This window comes from Acanthochromis polyacanthus, chromosome 19, assembly GCF_021347895.1.
Source record: "Acanthochromis polyacanthus isolate Apoly-LR-REF ecotype Palm Island chromosome 19, KAUST_Apoly_ChrSc, whole genome shotgun sequence".
NCBI classification, from domain to species: domain Eukaryota; kingdom Metazoa; phylum Chordata; class Actinopteri; family Pomacentridae; genus Acanthochromis; species Acanthochromis polyacanthus.
Window position 1 is genome coordinate 9,432,806 of NC_067131.1, and position 18,903 is coordinate 9,451,708.

General features: G+C 41.1%; 1 protein-coding gene across 1 annotated transcript in view; it reads right to left on the minus strand.

Annotated features, from left to right (window-relative positions):
* The window catches only part of LOC110954261 (vinculin), a 31,935-nt gene that overhangs the window by 6,309 nt on the left and 6,723 nt on the right, over positions 1-18,903 (minus strand). The window contains exons 2-12 of the mRNA XM_051939616.1: positions 11,218-11,289; position 10,952; positions 8,568-8,716; positions 7,592-7,700; positions 5,348-5,470; positions 5,094-5,254; positions 2,633-2,723; positions 2,363-2,510; positions 1,574-1,727; positions 1,300-1,475; positions 487-677 (exon numbers count right to left, since the gene is read on the minus strand). Of these exons, the coding sequence (XP_051795576.1) occupies positions 487-677; positions 1,300-1,475; positions 1,574-1,727; positions 2,363-2,510; positions 2,633-2,723; positions 5,094-5,254; positions 5,348-5,470; positions 7,592-7,700; positions 8,568-8,716; position 10,952; positions 11,218-11,289 (1,375 nt within the window). The remainder of the gene's footprint in view (positions 1-486; positions 678-1,299; positions 1,476-1,573; positions 1,728-2,362; positions 2,511-2,632; positions 2,724-5,093; positions 5,255-5,347; positions 5,471-7,591; positions 7,701-8,567; positions 8,717-10,951; positions 10,953-11,217; positions 11,290-18,903) is intronic.

Sequence of the window (18,903 nt, forward strand, 5' to 3'; positions counted from 1 at the left end):
TCTTCCTACGTTTGTGTCAAACCAAAGACCTTTTCATATTTTTCTTGATAAATGACACAAAATTAAACAGAGAAAAATCCAGCTCCACTCTTACCATGACTTAAGTGAAAAGTGTGCGTGTTTATGCCAGTTTTAAACTTGGTAATTTGATGTAATTAGCAATGTATTTTCCAAGCTGCTTGTATCAATGCAAGAGGGCAAAGAAACCCAGATATCTTCATGCTGTTTCTCTTCTCTGTAACAGAGCAGCCGGCCTCCAGTTCAGCTATGTCCATGTAAGATGTCGTCTGGGTTTAAGTGGAGACACGCCAAAACCAAAGAATATGGCTGGGAAATTATTATGGAATGTCGAGTATCGTAGAAAGCAACATGTCCACAAAGTGTATGGTCTGCAGTTAAGCCACAGCAGCAGTGGAAGGAATGTGAAGGAGTGTCACAGAAAGACAGAGAGACACGGCAGTTGGGAAAGATGAGAGCCAGACTCACCCACACCACTGTCATCCATGGTGGGATTGTCAATCCAGCGCTGTGCCTGCTCGATCTTCCCTTCCAAGTGAACAGCTGCCTTTGCAGGCCTGCTGTTGGCCACAGCTTTGTTGGTCTTGGATTGCAGGTTCTGCAGAGCTGTTGCGATCTGTTTAGCCAAAGCTCTGGCCTCTGGCGTGTCACCTTTACCCCTATAAGGAATTCAAAGTATCAGTGAGATATGGCTGAAATGAGGTCGGTATGAATATCAATCACTTTGAGTGAAGACGATTTTACATTGCCAGTTTATCCAAAAACTGCAGAAGTTCACCTACAAATATGGTCAAATGAGCACTTTTTACAATCCCAGCTGTAGAACAAAAATCCACATTCCACGTGTACAAGGCTGAATGAGAACAGTTCCAGTCGAAGTGTGGTATGAAATCTGTTCTCCCACAGTAAGAAAAGTCATGCGTGCATTTTATGATAGGCTTTGTTTTGGTGTTTTTGAAATGAGGTACAGATAAATATCTCCATGATCTGTGGGCAGAAAATAATTTGGAAGACCAAGTTGATAACCATGACAGGACACAAAATTTTTCCTGAAAATGTAGAAACAAACTCTAGTACTGTCTCTCAGTAACAGAGGTAAACAGAGGGGGGTTTATAAGGACAGAACTGAAATTATTCAAGTAGAATGAAAGCATCTGAGCAACTGTGAAGAAGTGTGGAAGCAGACCAGCTAGCTCAGCGAGATGGGGGACAATCAATCTCCAGCTTGAACTCAGAAAACAAACTCAGTGTAAATCCTATTTCGGGCACTCATTAACTTACTGTCTTCTGAGATCAGACAGCTTGGCAGTCATGGCAGCGATCTCTCCAACAGAGCGCAATATGTCATCTCTTTCTTTGGGATCCTCACACATGTCTGCAATCTTTTTAGCCTCAGCAACCAGGGCCTTGATATTCTCCTCTCCCTCTGGGCTACCGTTAGGGTCTGCCAGCCAGTTCTACAGACGACAAACCACAAAACAACAATCAAAACACTGTCAAATGGTTGCATTAAGAGGTCTGAATTCATGCTTTCATCCAGGTTTTATTGACTCACCTGTGCGGCATCAATCCGTTTCGCGATGGCCTGCTTAGAATTAGTCATGGCCTCCAGTTTGCGAGCAGCATTTTCCACTTTGCCTGTGAGCACATCCAGCCCTTGGGAGACCTGCTGTGCTTTCTGCATGGCGGCTGGAGATGCACCTTGACCTCTGGGGCAGACAAAGAAAGCACATAGAAGCAATTAAACTGCAGCGTCTCTGTGCCTTTGAAGGCCGCACATGTCGGTTTCGCCAGTCTGCACAACATATGTATTTCTCCCAAGCTTAAGCCTTTTGGTCCTCTTGTTTAAGAATAGTTTTTTCTAAATTAATGCCTCTAAGTCAAAGCTCAAAGGCATCTCTCAGTTTTCAGAGGAGTATCAAAACCAAGGGTTAAAGTCGTTGATGGATTAATACCAGACAGCTGCTTTTAATCTAGCATGACTCAAGGTCTCTGGTGACAATCAGATTTCATATCAGAGGGATATCACTTCCACTCTTACACGCTATAATCCTCTCTAATATGCTTACCGCCTCACACCACTTATCCTTTGGGGATGCAAAATGAAACTACTGCATGGAAGGGACAGCTATTGATATAATATTCAATAAAAATGTAATTACAGACTCTAGAAGACATACACCAACAGAACACAAAGACTATCTACTGAAAGATGTAGACTGTGTGTGTGTGTGTGTGTGTGTGTGTGTGTGTGTGTGTGTGTGTGTGTGTGTGTGTGTGTGTGTGTGGGGGGGGGGGGGGGGGGGGATTATCTTGCCAGTTTTATTTACGGTGTGGACTGTACCTGGCCCTCATCTCAGACACCTGGTCGGTCATCTGGCCCAGAGTCTTGGCTGTTCCCAGGATGTCTCTGCGCTCCTTCCCTGCACATAGTTCACCCACTTTACCAGCTTCATCCAGGATCTGTCGGATGGCCTGCTCGCCTGCGTCCCCTGGAAGCAAACCACAGTCGGGCACACCAATAATGTCGCTAAATTCAATAAGGTCGTGAGCATAAAGACGTGATTAGCCGCAGAATTAATTGTTCAAGCTAGAGGACATGGATGACGATTACCTGGTTGAGCATTTGGATCCCTCAGCCAGTTCTTAGCCTGAGCCATCTTTGAATCAATGAGCCCCAGAGCCCTCTTCATGGCCTCTGTGTCCTTTGGGTGAAAAGGAACAGAATGAATGAATATCTTGAAGGGAATCAATGCAACCAAAGCAAACTAATAAAAAAAATAACCAGTGTGTTTAATCATACCATAAAGCATGAGATGATTTCCAACACTTCATGTAAATTGCTAGGTTTTGTGCAAATAAAGCTAATGTGTAATGTCACATAAATATACTGGTATTCAGGAATCAAGTCACGACTCAGTGGGACTGAACTTGGAGAGGCTTTTTCTTCATTCAGTTTTTCTAGAGCCAGGTGCTTGGTCAGGAAAATCTCCAAGCTCTGGTCATTTTCATGATCGAACACCACTGTTTAGTCATTTCAGAATCATTCAGAAAAATCAATGTGCAGCATTGCTAACATCTGTCAGGCACAACCATGTACAACATGCTGTTTCCATCATTCTTTTCACTTGTCAACAAAGAGCGTGTCATGTTATAAAAGCCAAACTATTCTCCATTGTATCTCAATCAGAGTAGATAGAAATACAACAATCTCTTCAACAGCAGCTGACTTGACAATGAGTCCTCTCATTGCCCAAGTCTGCAAAACAAAGCAGAGTCCTGTCGGACCCGATCAAACGGACAAGTGGTTATTATGATAAGCTTGTTTTTCATGGCACATTTAAAAAAAAAATAAAAATCAGAAAGCACAAGGTTGTCATAATGCAGGTTCAGTGTGCACCACAGAGTTCAGGAAGACTTTCAAAGCAAATCGAACCTCCGCTGCTTGTTTTACAAATACTCATCATGAAATAAGTCAAAGCTCGAACAACAACTGCTTTGTTAGACTAAAACAAAACCAGTATGTTTGAATAAGTGGGAGTGAGGTGTAACAGAGCTCAGTGACCGAGCAGAAAAAACAGGAAGGACAAAGGTGTGAGGTGATGTCACCAGAGCTGTGCGGGCATATTAGTTCACTGTTCAAACATGCTCAACATGCAGCTGCTGTTCTGTAGTAACCACCTGTGAGTGTGTCTCTATGTGGGTTTGGGTGTGTGAGTGAAAAAAGACAAAGTGAAAGACAGATAGGGCGAGGATTTTGAAACTAATGTCAAATACAAATGCAGTCATTGACACAGAATGGTATAATGGTGGGGCAAAATATAAAAATGAAATCTGGTGTGGTTCATGGTATTAGTAATGGGGATGATGTGAAGTGAGAGTGCATATTTAGTAATCATGAAAAAAGGATTTGTCAGGAAACTGGGCCACATTTGTTGAATTTAAAACAAAACCGTAGCCATTCATACAACAAATTTATATCAGATTTTCTATGTGCTCTCCTCCATCAGTAGAAACCTGAGGCTCATGGCAAGAATGGATGAACACTCAGAGAATTCTCCTTGATGACACCAAAATCAATACTGCTGGAGTCGGGTCAATCAATAGCTCAACCAGCTAAGGACGAGGATAAAGCAAGGTTTAACTCACACAGGAGGGGGACACACAGATGTTGATACAATGTCATGTTATAAAGCAAACACAATCCAAAAAATCTGAAAAAGCACCGCACAGATCAACATTTCAGCAGTTCAACCTGCTTAACACCTAACCAATAAACACCTTGCTACTGGTAGCATAAAAACTCTCTAAATGCTCGTTTACTCTGTTGATGTAACTGAAGCACACAATGGCACCACAAAGCACAAGACAGCACACTCATCTGTCAGACATGCTGCTGCACAACTACGGGCCAGAAGTACGGCTTACCTTCTACAGGGGGTGAGGGGAGAAAGAAACGGTAAAAAGAAAGGAAGAACGACATAAATGCAAACATTCAACTCGACATTCCAAATGAGAGCAACAAAAACAGTGTCATCAAAGACAGAAGTGACACAGGAAATGGACGTTTTAAGGAGTCTCGGGACAGGAAAGAAACTGCACATGCAGAGCTGAAAAACACAAAAGAACCTCACAGTTTAACCTGCTGCACAGAGATACATAGAAAGTTAAAGCATTTCTACTTTACTGATACCTGTGTGTACGTTTATATGGAGCAAAAGCATTATTCAAACCTGTCAAAGCTCATATTCTATCCTAGTAAAACACAGTGCATGGCTTGTGAGAAAAGAAAAGAAAAAAAAACACAGAATAGGAATATTCTCACTTCATAAATTTTCCAATTTGCACCCTCCAGCAAGGTATTCTGGGAGTGTGTGACAGCAAGTGGCAGACACAACACACACTGCTTCCAACTGTTTTCAATAAATAATGCACAAAAACAATTTTAAACACTCCGAGTAGCTCAAAAAGCAATGCAGTCTCTTGTTCCTCGTGGATATTTACTGTATAATAAGACTGTGTGCAAGTGAGTTTCATGACAAAGTGAAGGAAAAGACCGTCATTAATGTTTGTACCTTGTTGGCCCATGCATCCTCGTCCCAGGATGTAAGCTGCAACACTCTGATGATTTCGTTTATCTCGGCACTCATCTTCTCAAAAGTGAAGTTACGGTTTTTCAAGGCCTCTTCCACACCCTGGCTCCCCGATGTCTTGGTTGTCACAAAAATTTTGATACCTGGAATGACAAAGCAGAACTTACAGTAAGCTGTTAATGTTCTAATTAAAAATAAGGCCCTACAAACAAAACAAGAAGGTAGTGTGTGATAACCTGAGATGAGGATGGGCAGCAGCTCTTTGACTGTGTTCATGGAGTTGACCAACATCACACGATGCTCCTGATGTGTGAGCTCCTGCTGTCGCTCATCTATCATCTTTGCCATCTTCGTCATACCTGGACACAGGCAACAAAACAGAGGTGGAAAGACCCCACTTTGGTTTAGATGTCACATTAAAACTGTTTATTATCCAATTTCCCAGTTCACAACATTTTCTCACAAAGATGCGATTGAATCGTATTCAATAGAGCTTCTATATACATATACAAATATACTATTAACCCTATAAGCTCCAGACTATTTACACCTGGCCACTTTATTTTGGACCCCCAGAGCCTTTCATTGCAACTGCATACTTGCATACAGGTGACTTGCACCGGTCTTTCCAACCACAACTTTTGAATCATTGAAATGAAAGTCAGTTCAGGTATTTTGCATTTGTTTTCATGCACGTTGAAGACCCTGCACAAATTTGCTGATTTCTATTTGGCACAAAGAGAAAAAACTAGTATCTTTAGAAAGATTAAGTTCTGTTGTTTGATGTGCGGTAGACTTGCATCATGAAACAGTAGAGACTTTATCACTTATTCAGCCAAGAAAGATGAGTGTGAAAATGAAAGAAGAAATTAGTAAAATATTACTTTGCAGAAGTTTGATCTGTCTTCTTAACATATTCACTTCTGCATATACTAATATACATCGAGCATAATTATAGAGCTCTCGTTCTGCTCCTTCTTGTTTTGCTACATATTAGGCTTGGGCGGTATTACGGTAATACCGTATACTGCCGGTGTTTAAAAATAGCAGCAGTATCAGTTCCAATACCGTCATGAAAAAAAATGTGATGCTCTTTTTCAGGAGATAAGTGTTATGAGAGTGTGTGGCTCCGTTACGAGAGAGGGAGAGAGAGCAGCGTGTGTGTATGTGAGAGGGGGAGAGCGAGATGTCCGGGCGACCCTGAATGCAGCGCGAGCGAGGAAGACGGCAGTCTGTTCGAGGAGGAAGAGAGAAGAGGTGTGTAGCTGCTGGGTTAGCGCGACTGTATGGTTCAGCCGCTGTTAATTTACAATAAAGGCTGCAGTATTCTTCAGTAAGGCCGGGCTCCTGTGTCTTTGTCTTCTTCGACTGTTGAGGAAGTGAAGGGGGTTAACCCCGAAGTAACAACAATAACTGCGGCCCTGGAGAACTCTCCTCCCCTAGGCTTCCTGACCATGGTCGGGAGCTGAGCAGGAAAGGTTAACATAAGGATTAAATATTAAATAAAAGTCATTTAATGCTTAAAATTGATTCTATATCCAGTAGCACTTATGTGTGGTTGAATTTTCAGTTTTTACTTAAACAGTTATGTTTTAGCCTGCTTTTGGAGACTTTCCATAAAGTTTATGAACGTGACAGCGTCACGTGACCGCACGGAGGGGGCGGAGAGAAGGAGGGGGTGGAGAGAAGGGGGGGGGGATGGCAGATCCCGCACGGAGTGACTTGGTGTCAAAAAATAACAACTTCTGCAGTTTGGGAGTATTTCGGGTTCCAGGCAAACGAGAAAGGAGAGCCGGTAAATAATGATGAAGCAATTTGTAAATTCTGCAATCAAGATGGAAACACCTCTAACCTCAGGACGCATCTCCGAATCAACCACCCACTCACTACTGCGAGTATTCAATTTCCGAACGCGAAGGCACAAGCCAGTAACAGTAATAGTCACGGTAATACCGTATACCCCGGTAAAATATGAAGGACCTTTGACGGTATCAAAATTTGGATACCGCCCAAGACTACAACATTTTATTATATAATTTCAAATTAACATCAAATTTAATCTAAAAAATAATTACGTTTGAAAGATTAGATAATCAGAAGAGTAAAAGGTGTGGAAATCAATGCACAGCTGTACGCAGCTTGAAGATATCTTTCAATTTTAAGTTAATTTAAATGTATTTAATTTTGTACCATTTTGTTGCAAAGTCAAGTCATTAGCAATTGTCTGAGAAGTAAATTGATTTCAGTTACACCTTGCTGCAATAAATACTCTGACAACAGTCAAACTGAGAAAAAGTGATTAACAGCTTTTACTTGAAAGAAAATATTGTTGAATTGAAGCATTCTACTCGTACATTAGCAGAGTGAAGTGGAAAACAAGCATACACAGTAAAAACTAAATGTTAATGTCTAAATCAGTCGGCCAAGAGAGCAAAATAATATTCGAAGACACTGTTAAGCCAAGACTTCAGCACACTGACCTGGCCCCAGGTTCTTTGTGTAGGTGATTAAATCCTCCATTGACTCCACCACCTCTGCCACGGTCAGATACTCCAGAATGCCTTTGCACACACGGATTATTTTGCGGACCTGTGATAATGATGTGACAAAGCAAATACAAAAGCTCATTCGAAAACAGTCTTGCATTCCCAGAGAAAAGTGATTATGCAAATGCAGTCCCTCCCCCCCGCTCCACATTCCCTCTAATTACACTCTGATAATGCTGCATACTGACATTCCAACCCCTTTGTCCTGCCTCACTCCAGCTTTATGTGGACTGCTGGAGTCACCACTATATTATACCGAGTGATCCCTGAGCTGCATTGGAAAACATGACGGCACTGCTGACTGATGACTCCTGCTGACTGCTGCAGACAGTGCCAGCGAGCCTGCTGTCTGCTTGCAGAGCGCTGATCTGCAACTTTTTTATTTTACTATCCATCTCTCAGAGGAAAAGAAGGACAGGCCTGATAGATGACACTCCTGTCTGTTTCAAGATAAAGGAAGTGCGTCTTTGAGACATGTGGAGAGTTCCATAGACATGTGCAGTATATTTATCTGCCTCTCTGTCTTCTTTACAGACATTACAGTACCCAAGAGGAAGGCAGGAATGGATACTATGCTTACACTAGAAGAGCTTGTGACAGCAGTCTTTGCCATGCTCAAGTGTCCATTAACAAGCCATTGAGGCTCTTGCAGCTGAGCTCAACTCCTGAGTACAAGAGTAGGAATGAGTGGTCACTGGGCCATAATCGAATTCACATATGTTTCTGACATTAGGGACACAACCACATCCTGCATGATGTAGGAAATCGCTACACAAATGAGGTGTGCGGGAATAAAGGGAAGCCTTTAAACTGATATCTGGCAGTGTCACCTAATCAATAAGTTGTTCTTGTAACAAAACTTGCATGACTGGTTACCAGATTTCCCAAACATGAATGAATATATAAATACCTCGGCCTCATCAAAGGTCAGGAGCAGATCAGAGGTCCCAGACAGGATGCCCCGAGAGCCATCGATGAGGTAATCCCGGGCAGGGACAGAGTATGGATCGGCTTTCAGCATAGAGGCCGCCTGCACCAACTTAGTGCACGCATTCTCCACTCTGTGGAAAGCAGAAGAGTATCGATTTAAAAAACAGTTTATAAAAACATCCTTGAAACGAGTCATGCTGATGATACAAAGCCCTTTGGAAGCCAGATGAACATTACAAGTGGAAACAGCAAACTGCCTGCAGTGGAGACAAATGGAAGCTTTGAGATATAGCTAGCCATAACATCCAGTAACTGCTGTGTAAACGTGACTGTTTTATTTCCTCTTCTTATACCACATATTTCATCACATCTGTAAATGTAAATACTACTGTGAAGCAAATGAAGTGTAGATCCCAAATGAAATACTCAACAGGGGTTAAATTGGGGATTACAAGCATTATAGTCCTCTCTAAACCAAGCGATGTGAAAGCCTAAAACTACAATTCTTCATGCGTTCATTTTAAATATGAATTTCTGGGATGCAAATTAACTCAGCCTGATTTAATTTAATTATAACTTATGCTGGTTGTAAATTTAAGTAACCAAGAAAAGAAAACAATTAATTTATTTCTGGGTTAGTGAATGAGGAATATGACATCAATATTCACACCTTTTACAGAGCGCTCACTCATCATACAAACGGCTTACTGCAATCTCAATCACTGAAACACTGCGGTCAAAGCTTCCTCCCTCTAAAAATGAGTATGTGTGACAAACAGCTTAAACATATACTGTTCACATCCTGCACAAAGACACTAAGTGTATTCTAACAAATGTTGCTATTTAGTACTGGTATGACATTTATCTCATCCCTTTGGAATCACAAGACATGATCTTCCTTTTGTTGTGCTTCTTCAAATATCATGTATATAACAAAGTAGTATATCCAGAGGAGTCAGATATGGCTTTAATACATTTAAACCACTTTTAAATATTATTTAAGATTTATTGGGAGCATAATGAAACACAAAACCATGATGGTTTCACTGTACATTGCATGTGTTGTGGTTTTGTCACTGCCTGAAGAGAAACTATAAAACAGTCCAAAGAGCTGAACTTCACCTTGATCTTTGAAACAATAACTCTAAAAATATTCCACCAAGAAGATTTTTTTTTAGAACCTATAGCTGGCAAACTGCTCCTGAAAACTCTGGAAGAAATCTATTCAGTGGATCCTAAGTAATTTTTTTTTTTTTGGAAAACAGTTATGTCTTGTGAGCTCGGAATGCGAAAGTAAGTCTGGGGCTGGTTAAATATGAAGTAGTGCCATATAACACACAGATGACCCAATTAGGAAAATTTGTGATGGTAGGCTACATAAATAATACTGTCTTGATGTCGACTTACAGCCCTTTACTGTCTCATAACAGTGAAGACAACTTGCTTTCGTGGGATGCGATTTGGGCCTCAAGAGTTGGAGCGCTGCTCTGACTGGCTCTGGCTCAATTTAACCCCTGCTTCAACAGAAATGATTGATAGTTGCCTCCTGGGTGTGATGTACCCAGTAAATTCCAGAGCAGCAACAAACTGCACGCTCAGCCATTTGATTCAGCGTCATACATTCCACCTGCACAGTATCTCAACAGCCATTTTGCACATAGAAACAGGCAGCAAGCCAAGGACCAACACATGTTCCCGTTCCCACAGTGTATCGACATCCTAATTTTGCCTGTAGGCCAATTGTTGCCCCAGAAACAAGGGAACGTCGTTGCAGTTTTCCACATTTTAGGCGTCGCAGAGGGCTTACTTTCCATTCTTCTAAAGGCTCAAGTTTGCTGAAAGATAAAGGCTAATGAATGGGAATGACATCGAGGCTGATGTACGTGAGCGTATCTTTGCAGAGCGAGCCAGCAGTGTCCTTCAGCGTGCACTACAGAGGAGCAGCCATGCATTAACCGGACCCTGGCAGACACTATATTAGGGAAGGAGACACATTCCAGCACATGTGCTGATGGATGACGACAGGGTGACGATGTGACTTTGAGGCGCCAAATGTGTTTGAGCCTGATGACCTGCGCCTGCCAATGCGTTTCATCCCTGACCTTGGGGGCTCCCAGGACCCGCCTTTGCCCCCTCCTTCGACTGTAGTCTGTCATGTAATATGGATTGGTCAGAGAGACTATGATAGAGGCAGACAGCAGCTAAGAACAAATTAACAATTTAGGGGATGTCACGTAAGCCAAGTGAACAAATAAACTGATTAAACGTGGACATTTCTCCTTTGTATATCAATATGGAATTTTTAGAGGAAAAACAAAAAGCAGCAGCCAGCAACTCCTAGGGGGATTTGTACGAGTTTGTGACCCTGCTCCTTAAGGGGAAAGGAACTCCTTGCGGATCATAAAGTATTTATGTTACACCAGGGCAAGACTCTGAGGCACTTAACATGCCATGTCTGACCTTTGCCTGGGCACAACCAGCCATTGCTGCAACAGATAAAGAGAGAAAGAGAGCCAAAGACAGGCTAGTGGGTTTCACATATTGCAGGGAGAGAGTTATTGAATTTAAACACATTGAGATGTTTGTCATTGTATGAATTTGGGGTGCTGAAAAGATCCTTCTGTGCTTACTTGATAAAAAGCTGGTGGCATGTCCCTTTTCATGATCTGGTCTTCCGTGGTTTGTACAGTCTCCTTTCCAACCTGGAAAACACAGATTCCACAATGAAACAGAGTGTAAGAAGAGTAAAGCAGAACAAAAGTTTTCCAAGTGATGTTTTACCGCATTTGGTACATCTTTATTACTTTGGGATTTCAACTAATTAATTCAAAACCATAAGTCATATTATTTCTAACATGTAAATGCAACAGTTTTCTATTTAATAATGTAAGATTTAGTATGTTTATCTCAATTTATTTTGATGCTAACAGGTTTTCTAACACAGAAGCTCTGAGAGACATATACTTCAGGCTTCAAGCTGACTTCACCATCTTGTCATTCATTCTTTTTGATCTCTTTCAGGGTCAGAGGGGACATGAGCCTGAAGCTCAGCTTAGCCAGGCATGCACTGGTCAAAGGTCTGGGAGGACCCCCTGAACCAGTCATTGGTACATTACAGTGTCAATACATACACTCACACAACCAGAGTCATTTTACAATATTTAGAGTGGTGGGAGGACTGAAGGAGGAAACTGTGACAAGGTGATCACAGTGAGAACATGGCAACCCAGAGAGTGTTTGGATCAAACTCTGAGCTGTATAGCAACAATTACACATAAAATCAAGCCCTCACATTGCATTCCTTTCTCGCAGTAATTACTGTAAATGGTTTTGTATAAATATTAGTATTCTGTGGACACCGCTCCTGTTTTTTGCTGGTTTTGATTGCAGGATGTTATGATCATATGCTACATAAGTTGCCAAATGAGCCAAAAATGCATGAAGTATATTAATTTCAGTCTACAGCACTTATATGTTATAATATTGTTGATTAGAACACATGTCCACGTAGCGGTTTCTTTGGCAGAAACGCACTTGTGCTGGGAAGCACTTCATCCAGTGAGTTTTGCTTCTATGACAACAACATCTTGACAACAGATCACCACTTTAGCTGCCATTGTATGATAGACTACCATCACAGCCTTGTTGTGATCATTTCTGTCCGACCAAATGTACAGCTTGGGATAGATGTGAATACCTGAAAAGTCGACAGATTTTAAACAAGAAACTCTCCATTTGGGCGCACAAAAAAAATGAATTGCTCTGAGTAAGACGCTGGCACTGTCTTTACTGGAAACAACTGAGAAAAAGATGCTGAGGTTCAGAAAAATTGCTATGAGGACAGTCAGCTTTAAACTGTTGGCAAAATACTCAGATGAATCAAGACTTTTCATGCAGAAATTTCATACGCTCCATTTCTCTGAATGCCTCACACACAACCTCACACACACACAAAAGCATTGTGTACCAGTAATACTGATGAATGGCATTGAGAAACATTGTTAAATATGGCCACAGGTAACAGACTTCTCTTTTGTGGTGGGAAGCACACAGAGATAAGCCTCCAAAGACAGGTCTGAATCAGTGAACAATCTCAAAATGCATTAACTACAGAAATTAGCGGAGCACTTTACACTTGCCATTGTGTGATGCTAACGTCAACCGTCAGCTATGCTGACCACAAACAAATGTTTAATTTGATAATTTACCATGGCGTAAGTGTTATGACAATGCATTCTGTCTTATAGCAATGTAAAACCATTACTTGTCATCAGCAATGACCAAAACAAATTTTGACCAGACACAAAGTTATATTAAAGCCAAAATCTGCTAATTAGATGCCATTGCATGAGGAGTTATAAAATACTTTCACGCTGTTGTTAGAAGTTGCCACAGGCTCTTCCTTTAAAAATAAAAAGCCAGTTAGCTATCATATTTAAAACTGTGAAAAGATGACACCAGGAGTTGCAAACAGTGAAGATAGGACACACCCACCACCACAGCCCTAATGACTCCTTCATCAGTCATGAGGATTTGTATCAGTCAACACTTAAAGCTCCATCACTAAGTTTCAGAACAGTCGATCCAGCTGTACTGGCTCAGTAACGTCTCAAGTTTAGGTCTATTCCAAGGCTTTTTTTGCAACTGGAGCACATTTTCATACATCAATAGCATGTCATATGCGTGAGTTCAAACTCTGTTACCACAATGTTCCCCCTAAGGGAGCTTTGTCTTTAATCATGCAGTTTTCCAGAATGATGTCCTGTTACTCGTCTGCTGAACCATTATTTCGACGAGGCAGCTGCTGGGGGGGACGCCAGGCCTCGGCGCAGTTATAATGTGTAAAGCAGCTGAACGCCTCTTCTCCTTCAAATGCCAAAATGACTCACCTCCCCCACCATGACCTCAGCTCTGTAGGGAGACACAACTCACCCACATTGAGCTGCCATGGGTGAGAGATCACATGCGTTCATAGTGAGGGCATGGATCACGCTGACTGACGGGGTTAAATGAGCTGCATCACTGCCAAAAAGAGAAACGCTAGAGCTGTACTTTTAGATTTGACATAGAATTTTGAAGGAATATAAACTACATGTTGAAACTATAAGATTGAGTGTGATGTAATGATCTGACTGCAATTATTTGAGATGTCCAGGATCATTTTGCACAATCGGAAGAATTGCTTCCATTCGTCTGTATATAAGCAGCTGGACAAAACTAACAGAAATGTATTTCAATCACTAATTCAATGCTATTTTCCACCATTTGTGCCCCAGTTTAATGGCATCAACTGGTTATGTCAGGTGTGTGAATTTTATAAGTGACTGATTGCATTTCAGTAGGCATCAAACTGACATTAATTTGAAGGATTTGCGGCAAAACCATAACAGTCAAATGTGAAGATACGACTAATTTAAAACTAAGAGAGGCATAAAATGAACAGAAAAACACAATAAAATCATTAGTCACATTTCTTGTATCACAATGATTCATCAACTGATGGTGACAGCCTCAGTGACAGTGAAGTGATCACAACTGCTAATCAAAAATAACCAAACAGCCCCACTGGAAACAATAAAAAGTGCATTGTGCCTTCACTTTGGTTATCCAGGATGCAGTTTTGATGCTACAGCGAGCGTTCCCAGAGGGCTTGTCAACGTGTCGGCTACAGGCAGAAGCAGACCCATTCCAGATGGTTGACGTGGAGCAGTAATGAAGCAGAGCAGACATACATCTCCTCACTCTCTTTTCACTGCACCTGAGGGACTGCGAGCAACTCAGAGGTTGTAAATTAGGGCCAAAGGTTGTGCCAAACTAAAACTTTGCACAGGAGGCTGTCCATCTTAAGAGAGAAGTGACAGTGCATATATGCCACCCTGACAGCGACTAAAAGCTGTCCTTTCCTGTTCAACTTTTGTTGCTGTTTCGCATTTCGCAAACGTTTCACTTTGTTGGAGTGCATTTAAATTTTGTTCTGTCTTCTGGAAACTGTATATAAGCTGCATCTGGACATACATTTCCCTCAGGATAACGTTCCAGTCATGAAAATCTGCACCATATTTCTGAAATGTATCATTTGCACACCAGTAAAAACACTAAACTGGAAAAAATTACTTTAAAAACTCCCACTTAAACAGTGTTTTGATTAACTGATTTGTTATAGCAACAGCAGCAAAGCAAGTCAATTTTGGCAGTCAGTTAAACACCAAAGGCTTTAAATAGGAACTCAATACCATTTCCTGCTTAATGCTTATACCATCTATGAATTTGTTTGCTTTTCTACATCTGTGTGTCTTTAAACTGTTGTTGAGGCAAACTTAGTCTTTTTGAAGATGTCACTTTGAACTCTCATAGCTTATATTTTTGGCATTTTATAAAATGGCACAATAAATAAACTTCTTTAGATCAACTGATAATGAAAATGTTCTCTTTTTTTGTAGCTGTTTTTGCTTTCTGATCTTGGGGGACACCTTATCCAAGGCAGTGCTTCCTAAAATAGGAGTAGGGCTGCCCTGAGGGAGGTCATGTGACACTAAGAGGGGCACAACATCTTTTCAACAGATGAAATTAAATGTAAAGATAAGGAGTAGTATATTTTAGCCATAATTATTCCAAAAACTATAAAGAGTACACAAACATCACTTTTAATTTGGTTGCTCCTAAATACTGTGTTTTCTCAACACGTTTAAACACGGAGATTACTGTGACGGATGTACCCTGCCAATAGCCTACATCAAATTAGTGTGAAAGCATTTTAATTGTTAGGTTGCTATGTCTCTTTGTGGTGTCATTCTAATAATGTTTGGATAGATCTGTTAGTGCCTGTGAGCGGCTGTGGACAGTGTTTGCATGCTTCAACCAGCTCTAGGGACAGCAAGAGTTGCAAGTCTCAATCATCAGTTGGGAAACTGAGAAGTTTGGGAACCACTGTTTTCAGGTACTGAGCTGCAGTTCAGACTGAAAACCTAGCTACATTTGCTTGTGTAATCTCAGCACAGACCCAACTTAACACAAATATTTATAGACGATCAAGTCAAGTTTAGACATGACCAAAATATCACAAAGGAGAAGAGAAGAAATGACGGCATTATAGAACAGAAATGTGGAGGCCAGAAGCTGAGCTGCATTTAACGAGCGCTGAGTCATATTCTCCCCAAAGCACCATGTAGGAGTCTCTGAAACTAGGCAGATTAGAGGGTTTTGGGAGTGGATTCAGCATGTCATCGCTCTCTTCCTTTTCCTCCTCCCTTGTCAAGCCTCTTCCTGTTGTCTGAAGTTCATCCAAACAATTCGCTTTAAAAATAGAACTGTGACCCTAGTTTATAAGTGTTGTTGTCAAGCAGTTTGAGATGCTTGGCCTTCTCTACTATTCTGATCCTCTGTCATGATTTTACCCCACATTCTCATGATACCAACGATGACCGTGTTTGACACTAGGGCCGCACTTAAAGTTTATTTGACTCGTGATTTATCTGTTGGATTTCTTTCAGCTTAAAATATTAGGAGTTTCTTCAATGAAGTAAAAGAAGAAAGTGACATCTCTATCTGGAGTTCTCAGACACTTGAATGGCAACAAATTGAAAGCCTTGTCTGACCAAAAGCCCCTGAATCCAAAGATATTAAAGTTAGTTATATAAAACTGGATAGAAGCTTTCTCACTGAATTTTAGTAAATGTAGCATTTTTTGATATTGTTCTGCATTTTGTAGATAACAGTGAAGACAGAAAACATGGAAGACACAGATAAATGAGTGTCCAGTTTTAACTTATTTATACTTAGAATTGAGGCTCACAACCCAAACCACAATGCAACTGCTCCTTGAATAGATTCTAGTAAACCGCTTTAAGGAAGAGCAGCTGTTCACTTCCACCTTCTTTTTAAAACCATTCACTGATTCTGTGTCATCTTCTTCCAAGCTGCCATTACAACGCCTCTGATTGTCAGTCTCATTCACCATTTGTGTCTGGAGTGGAAATACTGCCACTCTTTTTACCGTCCGAGAGCGCTGTGTGGAAACCCTGTGTTGTGAAGGAGCTTGATAAAGTGGCTGCTCCTTTAGAACAGACATGGCTTTGTTGACAGCGGCCCATCGCTCTGCTAGAAGAAGAAAGGCCACTCTGAAAGCCTCGAGGCTGCCAAGACACAGCCTGCCTTTCACATGTTGGGCAGTTTTAGCACAATGCTGTGTTAGTCATGGTGACCACAAAGATCTATGATGGCAAAATTCTGGCAAGCAGTGACACCACTGCCCTTAACAGCAGAAAATAAACTGCATTTTATCCTCCACAGAGGTTTAGTTCCTCACAGTGTGAGACACTGATTCCCCTCTAAGTGACTTTGCGCTGCAATCTGATGAGAATTTGATGGCATAGCACTCCATTAGGTACCTTTGATCAATAGTCTGAGAAGCAGCAAGTGCTGCATTCTAAGATATCAAATGGCTTTTGACTAATAATGACTCAGGGACAGGAGAGAGGTTGCACTGAAGGGCAACGCCTTTATCATGCATCTGTCAAAAGGTGTCAAGCATGGTTTAATAATTTGGTTCAGGAAGTAGCTGCACACAGAGTGTCCAAGGTGATGAAAGTCACAAATCAAACAGCAAAACAGGCCGCTCAGCTAGAGAAAATATATATCACAGCTAGATATCTCATGTTGCAGGAGTCTCACAGGTCGTACAGAGTTACTAGGGAGCGTCAGTGTGAATCCTGCTCTTAAGAAGTGTGAGTCAATAGAAGTCTGGTCATAAGTGAGCTGTTTTCCACAGAGCAGAGATGGCTACAAGAACAACGGATAACTTTTATGGTATTTAACGACAGCTATGAAGGTAACATCACATCTAGCCAACAAATTAAGTGTTTCAATACATAAACTGATTTGTCACCTTCTGGTGGATCTAAATTCCTCTGTGCATTGTTGGACGAGGGCACTACATTTGAAATATTTAAACCTCAATTTAAACGCGGGGGGAAAATATAATTATTTTATTAATTTAAAAAGTACATAATCCACACATGTAATAGACAAATTAGTTTTCTACAAAGCGTTCACTCAGATGTCAGAGCCTATCAATCAACTCAGCTACTGCATGTAAAATTTAAGAAACTAGCAAAATATAAAAGTCACTGAATCTAAATTAGGGTAATGCTTGAATTGGGAAAGCAGTCAACCATACAGAATGCTAAAAAAAAAGCCTGTTTCCTGTTTAAAAAAAAAGTCGAGAGGAAACAAGTATCTGCAGCTGCTATGTGCAGTCCAGTACAGGGGCACCAAAGAAGTAAATTAATCTTTTAGAAATAAATTAGTCTAAGTAACAATTATCAACAAACTAATTTACAAGCATTGTTCTTGGCCATGCTGAATACATCATGTAAAAGTTAAAAACACAAGTTAGAAAAAGCATGAGAACCCCTATGTTGATAAGATCTGCAAAAGCAGGGTGGAGGTAGCAAACATGAATGAAGAAATAAGATTGGAGGTGCCGGTTGGAGTTGCTTTGACATAGAAGAAAACACTCTTTTGCAGATGTGGACCATGCCTCACCAAAAATAGATAAAGTGATAATTTGCATAAAGTTGGAAAGAGTTCCAAGAGCTTAGACAATTTAGTACTGAGTTTTCTTCCTAAAAGCAGGCGTACAGCAAAATTACTAGAAAGGCACAGTGCACAACGCTAAATTAGGTAAAAAGAAGAACGAAAAACAAGAAGCTTACAGTACGTTCTCATGAGTCTACCATAACTAAATTACTGAACAGGCATGACATCAGTGGCAAATGATACAAAACAACTGTGTGCCTGAAAGTTTCCAAAGGGCACTTTTACATTCCTGGGAAAATGTTTTATGGACTGATAAAGCTAAGAAATAACTGCTTGGTTTGTATAGCAACATGAAAACATCATCAAAGAGGTGAAGCATGGTGGAGGTAGCAGCGTGATTTCCTGCTGCTAGTCCTGGACTGCTTGTCACCATCATGGGAACCACTTTAATTCATACACTTATGAAGGTATCTTACAGGATAGTGTCAGGGTGACTGTACACTAGGGATGCAAAATGATGCATCGATGCATCGTCTGAGCACGACACGTCATCAAAAGCGGAAGTGAGTGTGCAATGCAACAGAAATCACCGTCTAACTGGAGCGCGGAACACGGACGGACGTCTGCGCTGCATCATGCATTATGTATACACGATGCAGCGCCGATGTCTGCGTTTAGATACAGCTGTATAGTAAACGCTGACATCCGCGTTTACGATAGATCACAGATGTCCGCGCTGCATCGTGCGTACATAAGCACGATGCAGCGCAGACGTCCGT